Source organism: Biomphalaria glabrata, chromosome 2 (genome assembly GCF_947242115.1).
Source record: "Biomphalaria glabrata chromosome 2, xgBioGlab47.1, whole genome shotgun sequence".
Lineage (NCBI taxonomy): Eukaryota > Metazoa > Mollusca > Gastropoda > Planorbidae > Biomphalaria > Biomphalaria glabrata.
In genome coordinates, this window is record NC_074712.1 from 35,161,418 (window position 1) to 35,176,311 (window position 14,894).

Here is a 14,894-nt window from a genome sequence, read left to right on the forward strand (position 1 = left end):
CTTTTCATGGTTACCTTTATTTATCATGGTTAACCATTGCTAGAATTAAACGTGATAAGAAAGTTCTTTAGTCATTTTCTTTTTTGCTAAATCAAATATTTTCCTGTTATAGTTTTGATAAATCAGGTTCCAGACACTTGCACATAGATGTATATCGGCTTCCCTTAAGTCACCCAAAACACTTTTATTAACCAATGTTATATGATGAAACTTAGTGAAATCAAGTCAGCTATCAATTAGCGCTTACCCATGTTTCCTTTTTATTTTTAGCCTATTCGGGGTCTTATAAAATAGTTAGGGAAGCAGAGAGGCAAGTAAATAATAAATTAATACAAGACTATACAAGCAACCAATCTAGATTCAGAAATAGTCATACTCGGTATTGCTATCAAGTGTTAATGGTGACAAATTATCGTTATTGCCAACTCAATCACATGGCATTCGATCAATCTCAGGAGGCCATTGTTCCCTGGTATTAAAAGAACTACAGAGTGGAGCTAATGTCTTCTAAAGTAAACGAAAGGTTCAGAGTTGGCGCGTTTAGAATGCCATCCACACCCGCTTGACTAATGGTTCAGTGACTTTGTTTTTTAGTTTAGAATGCCATCCACACCCGCTTGACTAATGGTTCAGTGACTTTGTTTTTTAGTTTAGAATGCCATCCACACCCACTTGACTAATGGTTCAGTGACTTTGTTTTTTAGTTTCGAATGCCATCCACACCCACTTGACTAATGGTTTGTTTAAGTCTTTTAGCTCAATGTCATGTTTATAAACTAAACCAGCACTGAGAGGAAAGATGATACGTACGCTTTCTTAGAGAATTACAAGTCCGTCACACAAAACATAAACGTTTTATAAAAGAATAATTATTTGTGCCCCAAAGTGATCCTTCAAATACATCCAATAGGGTGGGATATCTTGCAATGTTATATGGACTAATATATTTTATGTAGCCACGGGAATTATTGCATTCCTCATTAATTTTGGGACTCGAAGACAAGCCTTATTAGCATATTTTATGTTGAGAAATCCTAGCCTTATGTTAAGCCAATATTAACTTGTGTTTGTCGCAATATTTGACACAATGCCATGCTTTTAGCACTCTCCATGCGCCATTGTCATTGATTGAATCAAAACAAAACGAGTTCCCTAGTTCCACTTGTGATTATGTTAAATCTGATTGACGTGTAACTCCAGCAGTGTTAGGAATTTAAACAAAACAACATACACAGTGCTAACAACAGTAGGCGGGGGGGGGGGGGGGAAATGGATTTTTGATAGCAACATGAAAAAGATTTTTTTTTTCTGAAAATCAACACTAGTCACTTATTGGTCACCACTGGATATATCATGATTGTGTATGTGAGATACACACAGAGGTACTGTAGCATAAATTCTAGCAAAGAATGACCACATTTTTTGTCTTGTCCGAAGCCTGTCTCCTCCTTACATTGTACGCCTCAGTCGGCCTAAAGGTATAAAATCTTGTAACAGATCGTCATTTCAAATTTCAGCGTCAGGCTTTCGTTATAACACGGAAAGAGCAATGCGATTTTGATAATAATTAAAGGGCAATGTAATATTGATAATAATGAAAAAGCAATGTAATATGACCTGAGAAACTCAAAGTGCTCGTCATTGTCTAGCTTCACAATCCCCCCTGACATAAAGATTTTTTGATATTCCTATACAAAAAGAGAGAGAGAAATGAAGATATTTTTGAGTTCCCTACATATTTATATAGAAAATATATAAAGCTATCTTGATATGCTTATCTATCTATCTATCTATCTATCTATCTATCTATATATCCATCCATCCATCCATCCGTCCATCCATCCATTCCATCCATCCATCCATTCCATCCATCCATCCATCCATCCATCCATCCATCCATCTATCTATCTATCTATCTATCTATCTATCTATCTATCTATTCAATTTAATAATGAGTTACAAAGTTCATAAAAGACTTTGTTGCAACACTTACTGAGTAGGTTATACTAAGTAACTCCACGTCAGTCTTACAAACAACACTTACTGAGTAGGTTATACTAAGTAACTCCACGTCAGTCTTACAAACAACACTTACTGAGTAGGTTATACTAAGTACCTCCACATCAGTCTTACAAACAACACTTACTGAGTAGGTTATATTAAGTAACTCCACGTCAGTCTTACAAACAACACTTACTGAGTAGGTTATACTAAGTACCTCCACATCAGTTTTACAAACAACACTTACTGAGTAGATTATACTAGGTACCTCCACATCAGTCTTACAAACAACACTTACTGAGTAGGTTATACTAAGTACCTCCACACCAGTCTTACAAACAACACTGGCCTGTCTCTTGGAATGGGTTATAAGTCCAAGTTCCTGGAAAAATAGAAGCGAAGAATAAAACAAGTATTTTTGTTTAGTTATAGCTATTTATTTTAATTCCATTATCCATTATATATATATATATATAGAGAGAGAGAGAAATAAAGTCTATTAGTTCTTAACCTCCTGCAAGACAACCCCGGGGGTGGGGGTGGAATTAACAAGGTGAAAAAAAACTTTCAGAAGAACATTCCTCTAGGGTACAGTACCAGGTCAAAGAAATTGATGACAATCAAAGAGCGAATGGGATGACAACAAAATAAACTGGATCATTCTAACAGACAGAGTCAGAAAGGCAGAGAACCGAAGCAGGCAGCCTGACAGGGTTATGGGATAGAAGATGAGTCTGCTGAGGAAAAAAAGGATGCAGCTAGACTTGTATACTAAAGCTAGAGAAACAAACTTGTGAGTTAAAAAGAGAAGAAGTGAGCGCCCGAGTTAAAGGTCAGAGAACTGAACTTCCCAGTTGAAGGTCAGAGAACTGAACTTCCCAGTTGAAGGTCAGAGAACTGAACTTCCCAGTTGAAGGTCAGAGAACTGAACTTCCCAGTTAAAGGTCAGAGAACTGAACTTTCTACTTGAAGGTCAGAAAACTGAACTTCCGATTTGAAGATCCAAGGCTAAATTTCTTGAGAATGTTTTTTTTTAAATATTTTAGCTTTATCACTATAAAAGTGCATTGTGTTGTCCACATCGCATACTCGTAACCCTTTGCTCTAACGTTCAACCTCTCATAGACATTCAGTTTTTAAAGCCTCAATATATTTAATGAATTTACAGAGTGCGTTTTTTTAGAGAACATAATTGAACATCATGATTACTCTAGCTCTCTGGCTTAACTACACTAGCACATAACCTTCTTCATTATTTTGTTCTGTAAAATCTAAAATAACTACACTCAAAGCCTTATTTACCTCGCCTTCAAAGAAGGATTTGATATGCGTAGAAGAACAAAGTTCATGTTTTCTATAATAAATCAATGCTGAAATATATAGATCTAGCCTATTGTACACTAAGGATGACTCTGTATGAGATACGAGTATGCTGTAATACACATATGTTGGATAGGGTTAGCATTACTGCGTTAAAAATATTTCGTTTTTATTTTTGCCTACAATACAACAGATCGTGTAAGATTTTTTTCTCTGCTCTTTTGTTGTACAGACATTAAGACTTACACCGAAAGACATTCCCCTTTCAAGTGTCACGAGGGTGCTGCTACTGCCAGTACTTTCGTCAAACACAGTCACAACAACTGAAATATGACAGATTCACTTGTCAATGATAAACAAGACATGTCACAACAACTGAAATATGACAGATTCACTTGTCAATGATAAACAAGACATGTCACAACAACTGAAACATGACAGCTTCACTTGTCAATGATAAACAAGACATGTCACAACAACTGAAACATGACAGATTCTTTTGTCAATGAATAGGACATGAGTTGGATCTCTACATAGTGTGTGTGCTTTTCAAGTGCGCTTATTTCTCTTAAATAGAAATTAGTGATATATCCGTAAGGTGGGATCACTTGTCTGACTTCACACTACGGTTCAATGAACCTGCCTGTTTTAAAGTCTTTGGTATTACAATAGGGCCATATATGACAATTTGTAAAAACGTGTATTCGTGTGGGGTCAAATCAATCGATCTCCTAAATGTTTGAGTGCCGCATGAGATCAAGGAACAGAATTCTTACTCTGGGTAGGTTTGTAAGTCACTCAGTAACAAGAACAGAACGTTTGGGGACAAAGGAATTTAGTTTATGGGGGGGGGGCAGTGAGGGAAAGGGAAGAGAAAAGGTGGAAATAAGATTTATTTATGTAAAATAATCTTAACCCAACGATCTCGAGCGCCATGTCTTTACATTTATTGAAAAATTGTGACCTATGACCCATTATGTTTTTTTAAAGGACAGCCAACGTTCCCGGTATTTCTGAAGCAGGATTACACTGTGCCTTCAAGAGTTATTGCCGTTATGAGATCAGCATTTTAACACATAGTCATTTGTTAGCCATCCAGTATTGTCACACCATTTATCATGGGCGTAGCCAGGATTTTTATTCGGGGGGGGGGGTTGGGGGGTGAATTTTTTTCTCCCAACACCCGACCCCCCCCCGGGAAAAAAAATATATGTATTTATGTGTGTGTGTGTGTGTACATAATCTTTATTACATTCTGACCCTTCATTCTTTCGGAAGACGTTTATTGTGCCCTAGAATAGGTTCTTCCATGAGTTAGTGAAAAAATTGTAGATTCCCCGACATTACTAGCAAAGGGGTCTAGGGGAGCGCTAGGAGCTCCCCCAGCGCGGGGCGAAGCCCCGCCTCCAAGCACTATTTCTGATATTGAAAGCCAACAAAATGCATATTCTGAGGTATCTACAGTGCATTTTCCTGCTATTAAAAAGATGTATTTAAAAAACCTAATGTGCTATTCTTACTGACTTAGACCCTTCCACGCCGTTCGGAGCATTTGACGTCAAGCAGTTTCCATAAAAATCTGTCACTGGTAATGTCTGAAGCCTCTTCCTACCTACCATGAGGAATGAGTGGCGTCAAGTTGTACTGGGATATCATTGCAACTCTTCTTATGCGTAATTCATTTTGTCGGAGAACATGTTCCGCAAACCTCATGCGTCGTTCTCTCACAATCTTACTAAGGGGTCGACTCCCAGTTCGGCATAGGATTTCCTTGATTTAGATCCGATCTCTATAACTGACTCCTGAAATCTGTCTTAGCCATCTTTGTTGAGCTATATTTACTGTTTTTCGATTTCGGTAGATGACTATTCAATGCAGTTTATTAATGGAGCCCTGCCACTGGTAAAAATGTGTAACCTCTCTTGAATACGCTCTTGGAATTAAGTGACTGTAGTTTGCTTTAGATTTTATATCGAAAATAGAAGTTTTATCGTCAAAATCTTCTGTTGGGGGTTTTCCACCTCAAAATGCTCTGTAGGGGGATCTTAGACTCAAAACCATCTGGAGGGGTTTTAAACTTAAAAAAAAAAGCCATCTGTAGAAGAAACTCAAAACCCCCGATTGGCTTGGCTACGCTCAAATAATTTTAGTGTGTAATTTGCTTTTTTTTATATTGAAGATGTATTTTTAGCACCAAACCCCTCTGAATGGGGGTTTAAACTCAAAACCCCTTTCGGCAACGCTCATAGCATTTTGAGTGCGTAATTTGCTTTTTTTCTTACACTGAAGATGGCGTGGGGTTTAAACTCAAAACCCCTTTGACTACGCTCATAGATTTTAGAGTAAGTAATTTTCTTTTATTTATATTGAAGAGGTACTTTTTAGCTTCAAACTCCACTGGAGGGGAGTTTAAACTCAAAACCCCATAGACTACACTCATAACATTTTTAGTGTATAATTTTCTTTTTTTGTTATTATTAAAAAGAGGTATTTTTTACCTTCAAACCCCACTGAAGTGGGGTTTAAACTCAAAACTGAGTCAAAACCCATTTAGCTACGCTCATAACATTTTGAGTGCGTAATTAGCTTTTTTTTTTTATATTAAAGAGGGGGTTTATCGTAAATTTTAGACGGGGTTTTAAAATCAAAATCTTCCTTAACTGTGCTCTTGGAATTAGGGGATTTTCGTTTGCATTTTTTTTTGTTTTGTTTTATAGAAGAGGGGGATTAACTGCAAAAACCCCAGGTAGGGGGTTTAAAACTCAAAACCCCTGGTAGGGGGTTTTCAACTCAAACCCCCTAGTAGGGGTTTTTAAACTCGAACCGCTCTGGTAGGCGTTTTAAACTCGAACCCCCCTGGTAAGGGTTTTTAAACTCGAACCCCCCTGGTAGGGGTTTTTAAACTCGAACCCCCCTGGTAGGGGGTTTTAAACTCGAAACCCCTTTGGTTGTGCTAGGGCAAGTGATGGTTTAGTATTAAAAGCTCACCTAAAATAAACAAAATCAAAGCAAAAAATCAGTCACTAAATTCCGACTCCCCCCCACCCCCCTCCCCCAAGGGGGGGATTTTATTTCGGGGGGATGGGTTTGAACCCCAAGAACCCCCCCCCCCTGGCTACGCCCATGCCATTTATTGATTTCAACAGTTAAAATGATTTCATTATGAACTTCACATATATGTGTGAGCTGGCGATCCTAGATCTAATTTTTTATCTATTTTTATCTGTTGTTAATTTGTGTAAACAATCTAGGCTAGTGCTGAGTGTATGCATGTTTCCCGCCAGCTCTTTAATGTTAGAGTTAGTTTAGGTGAGTCATGACCTGGCTCTATAAATAGAAAGGGTGCGGTCAGTTCTTTCTTTTTCCGGTGTTGACCTTTGGTCTGTGTGACCAGGTAGTGAGTTAGTAGTTAGTAATTGTAGTGTAAATTTCAGCCTGTAAGTTGGAAAATGTTTTTATTTTTACTTCTTTAGTTTGTATTTGTATTAGTTATTCCTACATCTACTGTTATAGTCTAGATGTAGACTGATTAGTGGAGTGACATCACTGGCTAGTTAATTAGCCAGGATTACCTCTGATGGAACCGGAAGTTCCGTAGACTTGGATAGCGTCACCCCCTTGCGCCATCCTTAATGATCCCCTTGTTTTTCTATTTGAAATATTTTATTATTTTATGTTCCCTATGTATTTTTATTAATATTTTATTGCTAGGATAACCACTCTATTAAGTTGGCAGTTTGTCCTACTTTTTAATGTAAAAGATGGCTGCGTCCTAAGCATCGCTGTCATGGCGGCTTTGTTCAGTTTGTTGAGCCTAGACTTATATTTATGTTTATTGTAGTCTAGCCTGACCTGTGTTGGTCGTGGCTTAGACTTTGACTTTAGTATGTATGGCTTTTATTAGTTACATGCAGGTAATTGTATTTATTTACCTCATGCATTTAGGTATGTGTATGTGCTAGACTAGGTCTAGTTATTATTATTTTGTTATTATGTCTTATGTTTGTTTATATTTGTAATTGCAGGCTATAATTCCTGCCTTACTGTCTTATTGCCATTACTGCTATAGTACTGCCATTACTGCTATAGTACTGCCATTATAGCTGCCTGCGGTGGTACTGCTGTAGTTCTGTTGCTAGTAGCTTACTGTCTGCAATAGCTAATGCCTTTATTAGTATAGATTACTGCCACAGTTAAGCTGTCTGCTGTACTGTTGTGTTTAGTGTTGGTATTTTTAGGTGTAATCTAGTAAAGATAGAAATTTGGGTTTCTTATTAGTGTTTGTAGTGGTATAGTCAGGTTGATTAGTTGTTTATTTCTAAGTTTATTTGGTTGTTTCTGTAAAGTTTATTTTTATTTTCGTATTCATCTACATTTTTATTGCTTTGTAAGTTTGTTGTAAATAAAGTGTATATAAGTTTTGTTTTATAAATTTAGTTTAGTTTGTTCTTTTAGTTAGCTAGATTAGTTTAGTTTAGTTTGATTGTGCTGTCTGGTTGCTTAGGCGACTCTAGCCCCTTGGTCGCAAACCGAGGTGCACAGATTGGGCCCACCCAGTAGAGCTACCACCTGCCTACTGTTATAAATGAATAAATGTTGAGCAGCAGATAATAATAAAAAGGGCCTCACTCAGTAGCGCCACTCCTGACCTGCTCACATATGGAAAACACAAAGTATTCTCGACTTGTTTCTCAGTTGATCAATGGTAGCCTATTGCTTAGCTCTTGCATTTTGTTAAATAAATTAAACTGTGTCGGCACAGTTAGGATAATAAATAGTTCATTATAACTCTAGAATAGTTACATGTATTTGAGAGAAAGGGTGTAGAGAAATAGTGCAATTAAACGCGAACAAAGGATAACATAGAAACAATCAACTAGACCTGCTGTACCAGAGAGAATGATTTAGTAAGTCATATATACTTTGAACAAAAAGGATGATATACACAAAGTCAACTATACCTGTACCAGAGAGAATGATATAGAAATAATGTGCTCTGTGACCCTCACGGATAATAACTCGTTTTTCTTCGTATCTGTAAATAACATTTTAAGATTTTCGAAATCATGATGTCACCAGTTGTATCCCTGTTAAAATTACAATAGCATTTCAATTCCAATATTATTCTTTGAAAGGATGATACCAAAGCCATCTAGTATTTATATGATCAAGATTGTTGTTGGACAAAATGAAAGTAATTTCCAAAAATTTTCCAACTTTCCCGATCTCTGTTCTGTTTCAACGAAAGTATGAGTCAAATACAATACTACCATGATGATTGTATGACAACATAACTATGAGAACAGGGTCATGACAGTATGATGACGCTATGGTATTAATTTGATGATAGTAATATGATGACACAGGACAGAGAGGAATGGAAAAGGCGGTTGACAGATCTTTTGGGGTGCCCCAACGGTCCAACAGGTGAAGGTGAAGGAAGTATGATGACAGTAGGAAGACAGTAGATTAAAGTATAGTGACAACATGATGGCAGTGGGGTTATAGTGTCATGACAGTGTAATCACAACATGATGGCAGTGGGGTTATAGTGTCATGACAGTGTAATCACAACATGATGGCATAGGGGTTATAGTGTCATGACAGTGTAATCACAACATGATGGCAGTGGGGTTATAGTGTCATAGTCATGACAGTATGATTACAGATTGATGACAGAATTGTGTTGACAGTGTGAGAACAACATGATGACAGTATGATGACATATCCATCTATCATCTTCTTATAGGCGATAAAGGGCTTTGAGCTATAACATCAGGGCTAGGTGGTTGACTCATAGCAACTGTCAAGTTATCCATGAAAGGATGGTCACCTTGCAGTTAATCCAGTCGGAACCCATTTAACTGGCAATTTTAGAAATTAATAACAAACGTGTGTTTCCCAACACGTTATTTCTAATCTAAGGAAACCCTTTGACCTTTGAACTAACTCTCCACTCCATAAGTTTATGTAATTTAAAAATGTTTTAGAAAATATCTTTTGATAACATTTTTATTTAGTCGACAATTGAAGCCTTTAGCCAAGTGTTTCTCAGAGTATTTCTCAGCGTTTACCTCCTGGAACAAAAATAATTCATTTGCACGCTCCACCTTTTTGCCATCTTGGGGGTCTGGGAGTTGCGCTATAAGCTTAGAAAATGAGTATAACTTCACAGGAAGTTGTTGTTGGATTAGTGTAACTCATGACCTACATTATTGAGTTACTTATGCTATGTTAGACCAGAAAGAGGAAAAGAAAACCTTTGAAGAAATCCCACAAGTCAATATTTTATGGATTGAACTCAAAATTGAACTAGGATTAGGTGGTACTGCTAGTACTGGGCCATTATATTCGGGTCAACGTATTTGTTAAATAGTTTGTAGAAAGCTGACATGTTAATGTTTAGAAGTGAATTGAGTAAGCCTTACATTATTTATCGTTAAACCATGTCAATAATTACATTTCATGCTTGATAAGTATACAACATAATATAATGCTAATCATACAACTTTTTTTCAGGTCTACTTATATTTGCTATAGTAAACGTCTGTCCAAGACGAAAAGTTTTGAAGAAGAAATGACATCTACTTACTCTAGATAGAGGCCAACTTTACACACATCGTTTTGCATCTTAATTGGATATTCAGCAAAAGCAGGAATGTTTCGTAGAGCTATTAGAAGCTTTTGGAGATAATTGAAATTGGTTAATTTGGCATCATTCGATATTATAAAGCTTATTAAAAAATGCCTTGTAACTTGTTACTTATAGTATAGCAATAATAGGACTACAAGTTGAATCTTTCGGAGAAAAACTTCGTTATTTTTTGTGCATTGTATTTATTTCTTATTACAGTTGACGAAACAATGACATTTTAACTTGGATTATCAAGCCGTTGTGGGTTTATTAAACTCGCATACTTCAAGTTATGTAGATATAAAAAATACGTTAATACATTTATTATATGTTTTAGATCATTCCTACTATTGTACCTTTTCGATCTCTTCTTTCTTTCGAAGTTCAGGAGCTTGTCTCAGAATAGATTTGGCTGCAAGGCCGAGGCAATCCTGCAGTTGTCAAATGTTTTCAAATGTTATTACGGGGAATTTGATTTCTCTCAATCGGAAGACAAAGTTGTTGGTTATTAAATGTTCGTTTAATGAATTTTTTAAAAGAAAAAATAAATAAAATCATCATGTTCTAAAAACGTGACGCACGGATGAACTAATTGTTAGGTAAGAGCACACCTTCTTTTTGGCTTTAAAATAGTCTGGCGTGAAAGTGAGGCCATCCCAATTCAATTTCGTCTCATAGTCATCAATAACTTGCAGAACTGACTCGTACTGATGGCGTGATTTAGCTAAACTATAAAAAGTAAAGAATCGGCTGTGATATTGTATAATAATATTCATTTGCTCTACTAATAATTACCTAAATCTATATTTATATTTCTTGATATATTATAAATTCTACTAGTAACAGTCCAGCTAATGATTTCTACATAAAACGGTGCGCATAATGTTCAATTACTGTGTATATATTTGTTCAACTCTTTACTGAACACAAAAAAAAAACATTAGAGTCGAGTGCGGAAATTCCCGCTGCTCAAACTAAAAACACGTAACACAAATTTCAGTTTACGATGATTTTGTTTTGAAAAGTTCTAACGGTCAAACCAGAGTTTTCACTATGTTGCCAATTAGGTTTTTATTTTTTCGCAAAAATATGCATGAATATTGTTAGAGTCGTTTTCGAAATACCCGTCCAGTGTCTATGTTCCCTAACCCATGAAGAGTTTGGAAGCTAAACGGGGGGATTATGTGAATGAAAACAAGGCGAAAGGTCAATTAAAATGTTTACAAATCTAAAAAGAAACAGTAAACTGGTTATCTATATTTTGACAAATACTACAAGATATATACTCTATAATATTAATAGTCTAAGATCGATACCGAACTTGCATGCTCTGTTTTGAAATGCCACATTTCAAGATTTCAAGAGACGAACTATAAATTAATGAATGTGATTATGATCTATAACTTAAGATGAGCATCAAAATAAAGAAAAGATTGACCACATATAAAACAACTGATCCTTTCAAAGAATAAAAGATGTATTCGACATCCACAATAAAAATAAAATAATCAACGCAACCATGATACAATCCTACAATCATAATTAAAAGACAAACGGAAGAAGACACCCGATAGCTGGCTAAACTAAAGCACAAAGCCCATGTGTTAGTGAGTGATAGACTAAAAGGTTTTAAAAGTAAAAGGTAGATAATATATTTAGAGAGTTAAATATCTACAAGGGGCAAGGGAGTTAAGTGAAAGAAAATTGGGAATGGGGACATTTATCAAATTGTTTCCCCCTACAGCTCAGTCTATCGAAAATCAAAGAAACAAAGCCAAGACGACAAGTGCATTAATGGCAATGTCTTCGATTCCGAAGATTAAGGATGCGTGCAGGGATTCACATGAATATGCAGACCCAGTTGCGATCGGCATATTTTCACTCAGCTCATACAGACAAAGCCGTTGTCCGCTGGCGGTCTATTGAAGTTTTCTTTCCGTCTTCTGAGTTACTGTATTAACGACTTTGCTAAAGACACTTGTTTGAAAGCCTAAATAAATAGAAGCGAACAGTGGCTAAATAGTTGATGGATATCTTGTATGTAGGAACCGAGACTTTTTATTGAATGTTCAACCTGTTTGCTTGACAAATAATGTCATAACAACCCACATAACAAAAAATAAGACTGTTTCAATCGCTAGTTCGGCATTAGCTATAATAATATCTCATGCTTTGAAATATAGTGGGTAGATCCGAAGTATACGTCTACGCATGGGCGTAGCCGGGGGGGGTGGTTGGGGGTTCAAACCGCCCCCCCCCCGAAATGAATTCTCCCCCACCGGGGGGGGGGAGACGGACTTAAGTGACAATTTTTTTGCTTAATTTTGTTTATTTTAGGTGATATTTTAATGCTAAACCATCTCTTCCACAGCGCAGCCAAGGGAGTTTTGATTTTAAACCCCCTACCAGGGGGTTTTGAGTTTAAAACCCCCCCTAACAGGAGGTTTTGAGTTTAAAACCCCTACTGGGGGTTTTGAATTAAAAAAACCCTACCAGGGGGTTTTGCCGTTAAATCCCCCTCTTCTATAAAACAAAACAAAAAAAATGCTAACGACAATCCCCAAAATCCAAGAGCAATGTTAAGGAAGATTTTGATTTTAAAACCCCCTCCAAAATTTACGATAAACCCCTCTTCAATATGAAAAAAAAAAGCAAATTATGTACTCAAAATGTTGTAAGCGTAGCTAAATGGGTTTTGACTCAGTTTTAAATTTAAACTCCCCTCCAGTGGAGTTTGAAGCTAAAAAATACATCTTCAATAAAAAAAAAACAATTTACACACTCTAAAATCTATGAGCGTAGCTAAAGGGGTTTTGAGTTTAAACCCCCCGCCAGCGGGATTTGAAGCTAAAAAATACCTATTCAATATAAAAAAAAGCAAATTACACACAAAAATTATTTGAGCGTAGCCAAGCCAATGGTGGGTTTTGAGTTGAAACTCCTCTCCTCCAGATGGTTTTGAGTTTAATATCCCCCTACAGAGCGTTTTGAGGTGGAAAACCTCTATCTTCAATATTATTCTAAAGCAGTGATGCCCTGTCTAATTCGACCTGCGGGCCATTTTAATTTCCAACTCTAGTGTCATGGGCCACATGACCGAAAAGATACAAAAACGTCATGAACTAAAACTATTTTATTAGCAACACTGGATCTATCACTTACATTAATTAGTCAGATGTTTGAAGTTTATCTTCTTTTCTACCCTTCGGAAAAATGGCTTCATTTCTCTACTTAAAATGTGAGCAACTTTCTATCTAGCTTAACCACCGACTCATTTTCTTATCATCTCTTTTTGGCAACTGTTCAATCCGTCAATCTCTAGGTGTAGTTTAACAATATTTTATTCGCGACTCAAATCAAGAATGCTGCTATATTTGTTTGTTGTTTGTTTTTAAACAGCCACAAATCAAATACATTGGCTTATTACCATGCTCCACAACAAAGTAAAGATCCGTTCACTTTTTCTGTTAGATTATACATCTAGTCCCATTTCATAACCACAATGTTAAAGGTCCTGGTAGCAATCTATCAGAGACAAAGTTAGGGCGCTAACGTATGTAAAACTAACTTTATCAAACCTTTGGAGAAGGGATTTTCTATACTTTGTGCCGTCGTTTCGGCGGGCCGGATGGAACCACTTCGCGGGCCGGATCTGGCCAACGGGCCGTATTTTGGGCATCACTGTTCTAAAACCCCCAACAGATGATTTTGACGATAAAACTTCCCTTTTCGATATAAAATCTAAAGCAAACTACAGTCACCTAATTCCAAGAGCGTATTCAAGAGAGGTTACACATTTCTACCAGTGGCGGGGCTCCATTAATAAAGTGCAGTGAATAGTCATCTGCCGAAATTGAAAAACACTAAATGTGGCTCAACAAATATAGCTAAGACGGATTTTAGGAGTTAGTTATAGAGATCGGGTCTAAATCAAGGAAATCCTATGCCGAACTGGAAGTCGACCCCTTAGTAAGATTGTGACAGAGCGTCGCATGAGGTTTGCGGGACATGTTCTCCTACAAAATGAATTACGCATAAGAAGAGTTGCAATGATATCCTAGTACAACTTGGCGCCACACATTCATGGAGGTCCTCAGAGCAGGAGGGAAGAGGCTTCAGACATTACCAGTGACAGATTTTTGTGGAAACAGCAAATGCGCCGAACGGTGCGGGAGGGTCTAAGTCAGTAAGAATAGCACACTAGGTTTTTGAAATAAGACTTTTTAATAGCAGGAAAATGCATTGTAGGTACCTCAGAATATTTATTTTGTGGGCATTCAATATCAGCTCCTAGCGCTCCCCTTGACCCCCTTGCTAGCAATGGCTGGGAGTCAACAATTTTTCCACTAACTACAGGAATAACCTATTCTAGGGCACAATAAACGTGTTCCGAAAGAATGAAGGGTCAGAATGCAATAAAGATTATGTACACACACATACATACATACATACAAATAATTTTTTTCGCGGGGGGGGGGGAGGGGGGAAAAATCATCCCCCCCACCCCACCCCGAAAAAAATCCTGGCTACGCCCATGCGTCTACGTACCACATCAGTAACTATACTGTGTAGAAATGTCGTTTAGTAATGAAAATCTTTTGAGTGTATTGCCAACTCCTATTACCAAAGTTTGAGAAGTGGATTAGATCCAAAATGAAACTTTTTAAATTTGTATTCCCTTCGCTTCTCTTTCCAGTTACTTTAAGACGACGGAGGCATTCAATGAGCTGATCTCAGCCCACTACTCACCAACTTTACCAATCTTAAGTCGGAAACCTTGCCATCTGCATAGTTAATCTAAGATGACCAAGCTGAAGGATAATATATTGTTGTAAACTTGCCCCCCCCCCCGACTGACTTTGTGTTTTCCCACGTGAAATATTTTTTGAGTTGTGTTTGTGCTTGAAGGGAAACTGACCTGAGGGCTGTGTTGATGGAA

The 14,894-nt window shown here is 37.0% G+C and overlaps 1 protein-coding gene and 1 long non-coding RNA gene across 3 annotated transcripts in view; one reads left to right on the forward strand and one right to left on the reverse strand.

Moving 5' to 3' along the window:
• The window catches only part of LOC106053346 (uncharacterized), a 61,781-nt gene that overhangs the window by 34,360 nt on the left and 12,527 nt on the right, over nucleotides 1-14,894 (reverse strand). The window contains exons 3-9 of one of the 2 annotated variants that reach the window (XM_056020226.1): nucleotides 10,567-10,684; nucleotides 10,312-10,386; nucleotides 9,914-10,002; nucleotides 8,283-8,356; nucleotides 3,568-3,644; nucleotides 2,300-2,383; nucleotides 1,618-1,688 (exon numbers count right to left, since the gene is read on the reverse strand). In XM_056020226.1, the coding sequence (XP_055876201.1) occupies nucleotides 1,618-1,688; nucleotides 2,300-2,383; nucleotides 3,568-3,644; nucleotides 8,283-8,356; nucleotides 9,914-10,002; nucleotides 10,312-10,386; nucleotides 10,567-10,684 (588 nt within the window). The remainder of the gene's footprint in view (nucleotides 1-1,617; nucleotides 1,689-2,299; nucleotides 2,384-3,567; nucleotides 3,645-8,282; nucleotides 8,357-9,913; nucleotides 10,003-10,311; nucleotides 10,387-10,566; nucleotides 10,685-14,894) is intronic. The other variant, XM_056020227.1, reaches the window with a different exon arrangement.
• Nucleotides 6,455-10,068, forward strand: LOC129924578 (uncharacterized). Its single transcript, XR_008776560.1, has 2 exons — nucleotides 6,455-6,758; nucleotides 9,841-10,068. It is a non-coding gene; the product is annotated as an uncharacterized LOC129924578 (long non-coding RNA).